The sequence below is a fragment of the Apus apus genome, chromosome Z, assembly GCF_020740795.1.
Source record: "Apus apus isolate bApuApu2 chromosome Z, bApuApu2.pri.cur, whole genome shotgun sequence".
Lineage (NCBI taxonomy): Eukaryota > Metazoa > Chordata > Aves > Apodiformes > Apodidae > Apus > Apus apus.
The window spans coordinates 18,837,805-18,843,824 of NC_067312.1; the positions used below are offsets into that span (position 1 = coordinate 18,837,805).

Consider the following 6,020-nt stretch of genomic DNA (forward strand, 5'->3'; position numbering starts at 1 on the left):
GGCTGAAAGACAAGTAATAGCTCAGAAAAGCCCAAGAACAGAAATGTGAGGAAGACAAAACTCTGAAAGCCTAGAGGAAAATAGTGAATAGCAAGTGGAGAGAAAGTGGGAAGAACTGAGCAAGGAAAAACATGAAAAAAGGACAGTAAATTTTGTTTTTTCCACTGAGTGAGTTGTAACCATTACATGTTGATGTACCTTCAGAAACCAAAAGTGACAGGCAAATATCTTTAAAACATAAAACAACAAAATGAAGACAGGTAAGACACCAGACTTGTGTGGCTCTTAAGTTCAGAGTGTCTTTCACAACTGCATCAGCCAAGCACCACTTGAGGTGCCAGGCTTAGACCAGAGATTCTCAGCTCATTCTTCTCTCATGCAAACCTTCCATCTTCTTATTTCAGCAAAGCTAACTGCCAATTAGCTAGTAGCAATAAAAATAGGAACTTATTTTCCATCATCAGCCATCCCTTCCATTAACAACAACAACAAATTCTTCACCTATGTCAGCCTATAAACAAGTTTTCCTCTGCCCCACATGCTGGAGAAGCTTGACAAAGCTGCTCCCAAAGTTTTGCTGACCAGAGGCAGAACAAAACCTGTAAATGGGGTGACTTCTGCCATACTGTGTGTCCCCCCCGTTCTACCTAAACTGCTGGTCGCAAACACCTCCTGCAGGTCTGTCTGACAGCAGGGGTGCCTGCTGTTGAACAGCTCAGCCAGGGACACCGGAGGGGCCCGGGGGACGTGCAAGAGCTGCACTACAGACCCGCAGAAGAGACCCGACTCGAGACACTGTGCAAGCACTGAAGTATCCCTTGCAGGTCAGTTAAACAGCTCCTTAGGTGATAGGAAAACACTTATTTTATATTTTATTTCCGCCCCCCCGCCCCGAGATTTCTGTACTTCACACAAGAGCTCTGAAGCCCGGCAGAGGCGCTGTGAAATCAAACAGCCACTTCTGCAGCCCTCACAGAACGAGCAGCCTGCTCTTTCCGTCCGAGCTCCGAGTCTCGTATTTCAGCTCCTCCTTCGCATTCCAGGCCTGCCTAGGCTCCTTTCCAAAGATTTCGAAAATGGAGCCTCTCACAACTACTTATCCTCTGAAGTACTCAGTGCCCAAAGCCAGGGTCTTCGTTGTCTTTCTGTCGATGCTTTTGTGTACCGCCATTCTCTGCCTGCTGCAACTCAGATTTTTTAAACCTAAATTCAAAGATTTTTATTCTTTTGAAGTCAAGGATTCACGAGGAAGGACCATTTCCTTGGAAAAGTACAGAGGGAAAGTAAGTTACAAATTCATTTTATCTTTGTCTCAAATCTTTACTGAGAAACAGGTGCCCATTGTAGGTAAACCAAAAAATTCGTTACAGGAATTTTCAGTAGAGATTTGTGCTAATTCCTGTTCTTCAAACAGTAAGCTGGAGAGAAATTTAGTTTTTCTAGGCCTCCTTCAGAAATTAAGTGTTAGATCTAATAAATCAAGAAAAATGTTTTTTCATTGTCTTCATTATAAATCAATACAGCCTAACAATACAATCTGTGCATTTTAATCTGACTTGTGAATGGTAGCATTTTGTGTTGATTTCTGGAAGTTTATCTAGTAAATATTATTTTAGAGCCTGTCCTCAATACCTGCTTTTTTACGTGCTCATTTTTAAACAAAGCTGTAAGCTTAAGTTTATCCATTTATTTTATTTGTAAAACAGGTTGTCTGAAAGTAAATGTCTTAAGCTACTATCATCCATATCTGTTTAAGAAAATTATAATCAGATCAAGTTTAGCCTTCAGGCAGGAATAATTGTGGTAGTGGGAGATGCCATTTTAGGACTTAATTGTAATCTCTATGCCATCTCGAGGTTTTTTCCTTACTATTATAACTTTATTTTTCTGAAGGCAACTTTGGTTGTAAACGTGGCCAGTTACTGCCAACATACAGACAAAAATTACATCGCACTGCAGGAACTACACAGAGAGTTTGGCCCCTCCCACTTCACTGTGCTGGCTTTTCCTTGCAACCAGTTTGGAGAATCAGAGCCTAGTTCAAGCCAGGAAATAGAATCTTTTGCCAAAGGAAACTATGGAGTAACCTTCCCTGTTTTCCACAAAATCAAGATCCTAGGATCAGAAGCAGAGCCTGCCTTTAAATTTCTAATAGGTAACTGTTTTCTTTTATATATCAAGAAATCTTTAACTATAGTATTCTCCCTAAATTCTAGTCCGAGTTTGTTTGTTAGGAAATGTCACAGTCTTCATAGTCTGTGGAGAAAAACAGGCATTAAGCATATAATTCATCTTGTTTAAATGTGGATATAAAAAATATGGTCTGAAGAGCTGTACCCTAAAAGCATTGGTTTCTTCCCATTGTTTATAAAAGCAGCCTCCTGTGACCAATCCAGCTAGAAACAACCATTTCGTGGGTGGATAAACTTAAGTGCAGCCTCCCATCTTCAAAATCCCACTTCAAATTATGTGACTTTTGTTAAAAATCATCTTTTCTTATGGACAAAAATGTAACTACATGGAATCTTAAAAATACTGGAAGATTTTACATAGACACATGCAGATAAGAAGATTCCTGTGTCAGCAGTCATATTCCACCTTGATATAAACTATATTGTAAAGCAGAATGATATATACTGTAGGTGTATATAAACACTTCTTTGCATTAATTTGTCATGTTAACTTCAGGGCCAGGCGTGCAAAACCAACTCACACAAATACCCTGTTACAGTAGGCATTTACTGACTTAAGAATCTCATACTCTTATAAGCAAACTGAAACTCTCTTCAGATGACCAAAGAGCCAACAGATCCAAAGACGATGTAAAAGCTTCTCTGAATTTTCCTGGTGAGGTCTTTGACCCATACTAAACACTGATACATGAAAGAAAGGATGATTAGAACATAACCCTTCTCTATCATTTCATTTTAACTAGAAAATGAGGTAAGAGAAGGCCCAAACCTGAATCCCATCTCCCTGCCCCAAGACAGGTCACATTCACCCAGCCTTCACACAGCCTTCTTCAGACTGTTAACTGTGAGGTTCCAAAACCTCCACATCTATTCCAGTTCTTGACAATGCCTCGTTAGAGAGCTTTTCAAAAACCTAAATTAAATCTTTCTTACAGTACTTGTTTGTTGCCATATTGTCTGTGATACCTCTAATATACGTGAAAATTATTATTATTTAGGAGTCACTTAAGTGGTCACCATTGTCACTGTAACTGTGTTTCTTCCTACCTTCCCTTAGGTATGTCACCAAAGGCCTCAGGTAAAGCCTCATTGCTCTGAGTTGCCTGATGTCCAGTGGAATTAGTGAATGCACTCTGGAGGTGCCTATCAGTTCAGAAGTTATAGAGGGAAATTGAGCACGTAGGTACCAGCTGGGTGGTATGAATCCAGATTCCAACTAGCAGTGCAAATTAATAGCTATACAGAAACAGAATAGCTATATTCATTTGGTTCTTATCTAAACTCATGTTCACCCACAAGAAAAAGAAAGATCCTCTGGTACATAAATATTTTTAAATAATTATTTTTTTAAAAATAAAATTAAATTAAAATAATTTTAAAATAATTTAAATAATTATTATATAATAATTCTTTTTCTGCACTCCACTGCTTCACATGAAATTACTGTGCAGCTTCAATTACAGAAGGTCCTGTTTGCTTCATGTAGACAATCAAAGGTTGAACATCTTCAACTCCCTTTTGACTGTGTCTGCTAACTAGAATTTGTCCAGCAATTAGATAGTCTAGTGCAAAAAGACTCCATCAGCAGTATAAATATGGTGTCAAAGCCTTTACACAACTGCTTCCTGTTGCTTTTATAACAGTAGGGCATTTTCTTGGGCCAGCGTAAGGTTTGTGGCCTCATGTTTCCTCAAGTAACATCCAGCTTCCTATGTGTTTGTACTTTGTACAAGGTATTCATATGTATTGATGAACACTAGAATAATATTCAGAGGTGGGACTGTGTTACTTCATGGCTGATCCTCCACACAACACCTCAGCAAAGATATAATTACTAGCTGGGTCAGAGTCTCCACGACACAAGTTTTACCATTCCCATTTGCTTGCTGTGGTGTCCCCTTACAGCATGACATTACAAATGTAGTCCAGTGGCAAAATTCAACCCATTGCTTCCAAAAAGCAGTGTAGGGCTAAGTACTTTTCCACTAGACACCTGTTACCCAGGCAAACTGGAGTTTTCTTCCAGTTCTCTCAAAAAGCTATTTCCCTCTTAACCTGTTAGACTCTCCAAGGACAAAGCCAGAGTCAAGAAACTGCTTCTGCCCCCTCTAGTAGCCATGCAGTTTCCTGATAGCCACTTGATTATGGAAGTTACCTTGCCAGGTATTCCTGGTGGCAAAGATACTGGCAAGGTTTTGCCTCTGGGATGAAAGGAGACAAATTAAGCCATCACCAGTATGACTTCCTGCTCCCATTTCACTTTCCCTCAACTGACATTATAAAATACGGGATTCCTTAAATGAGTATGCTGCTCTCAGATCCATCTTCATAGAAAGCAGAACACACTAAAAGTAGGAACCCTTAAACAGTTTCACAAGAAGGGGAGAGCATAATCCACGTACTGCTTTTCAGATCATTAACACCAACCAATAAATCTATGCCCACACTACTAGCAAAGAACAAAGTGGGATTACTTGAACAGAAATAGTTGAAGAACCACTGCAAGTGAATGAAACAATGACAAGTGTAGCTCACTAAAATGATCTGATGCCATTTTTACAGATTCTTCAAAGAAAGAGCCTCGATGGAATTTCTGGAAGTACCTTGTCAACCCTGAGGGTAAAGTTGTGAAATTCTGGAGACCAGAAGAGCCCATAGAAAGTATCAGGCCAGAAGTAGCATCATTAATCAGGCAGATTATAATGAAAAAAAGAGAAGACCTTTGAAAAAGACCACTCACATTGTGAATCTGTTCAACAGCGTGAGCACAGCCTTACTGCATTCCTGGGAAATGCTGCTAGAAGCTAAACCATAAGGAGATTGTACTTCCATTTGGTGTTAGTATTTTCAGCTACACTATGTCTGTAAAATTTGGACTGGCTCCTGCACAGGCCTTGAGAAGCACCAAGGTTACTGAGAATGGCAAGGTGCTCAATACCTTGCACAGACAAACCTTCCATTTCAGTAAAGTTTCTGAATGTTTCTTTAAATTGCTTACAATAGCTAATTACAATTATGACAAGCAGGGAGATAGTTGAAGAGAATTTTTTGATAAATTACTCAGTATTTGCACAAATGAGTTTGTTTCCTCTCTACCAGTAACCCATACTGTTAGCACAGAATTGCCCTGAAAGACATGGGGCCCAGAGACATCATGCCAGGTGTTTTAGAGACAAATGCAACTGAAGATACCAGCTTTGCAGTGTGTTCCAAGGGAGGATTACTGAATTGTGAAGCTGTTAACTTAGTTGTAAAAAAATGTACATAGGAAATAAAATTATTAGAAGAAAAAACAACTGCTATAATGTTTCCTTGCCTGCTTTGTATTTTTATTAATTTTACATTTCACCTTTACAGCAACAAGTTTAACCTCTTTAGCTTTCTGCATATGTTTACACTGCAGCACAGCTGTGAGCTCATCTCCTGCTGGATTCCAAGCCTTCTGACCTGGACAAAGGCAGGGCCTGTGTGAATATACATGGTTACTTACAGCAGGATTTGAGGGACAACAAAAATCAACAGCCTGGCATTCTAACAGAAATCTTTCTGAGACAGTACAAGACAATGCTCCCCAGCCACAGAATCATAGAATCATAGAATCCTAGGGGTTGGAAGGGACCTCGAAAGATCATCTAGTCCAACCCCCCTGCCAGAGCAGGGTCACCCAGAGCACATCACACAGGAAGGCATCCAGGCGGGTTTTGAATGTCTCCAGAGAAGGAGACTCCACAACCTCTCTGGGCAGCCTGTTCCAGTGCTCTGTCACTCTCACAGTAAAAAAAATTTTTCTGATATTCACCTTAAACCTCCTGTGCTCCAATTTGTATC

The 6,020-nt window shown here is 39.9% G+C and overlaps 1 protein-coding gene across 2 annotated transcripts; it reads left to right on the forward strand.

The window, feature by feature from the left end:
• The first annotated feature begins 1,058 nt into the window (after nucleotides 1-1,058).
• Nucleotides 1,059-5,455, forward strand: GPX8 (glutathione peroxidase 8 (putative)). 2 transcript variants are annotated; one of them, XM_051642594.1, is made up of 3 exons: nucleotides 1,059-1,283; nucleotides 1,894-2,155; nucleotides 4,755-5,455. In XM_051642594.1, the coding sequence occupies exons 1-3, from the start codon at nucleotides 1,077-1,079 to the stop codon at nucleotides 4,916-4,918; spliced, it is 633 nt and encodes a 210-aa protein (XP_051498554.1). In that variant the 5' UTR covers nucleotides 1,059-1,076; the 3' UTR covers nucleotides 4,919-5,455. The 2 variants fall into 2 exon arrangements, with proteins under 2 accessions (XP_051498554.1, XP_051498555.1); XM_051642595.1 differs by lacking the exon at nucleotides 1,894-2,155 and having other exon boundaries at nucleotides 4,755-4,919.
• The last annotated feature ends 565 nt before the right edge of the window (nucleotides 5,456-6,020 follow it).

Excerpts from the sequence above, each read along its gene's own strand:
- GPX8 (XM_051642594.1), top strand. The coding sequence starts at position 1,077 with ATGGAGCCTCTCACAACTACTTATCCTCTGAAGTACTCAGTGCCCAAA. Across the intron at positions 1,284-1,893 it reads TGGAAAAGTACAGAGGGAAA|GCAACTTTGGTTGTAAACGT; the intron begins GTAAGTTACAAA and ends ATTTTTCTGAAG. Across the intron at positions 2,156-4,754 it reads TGCCTTTAAATTTCTAATAG|ATTCTTCAAAGAAAGAGCCT; the intron begins GTAACTGTTTTC and ends CCATTTTTACAG.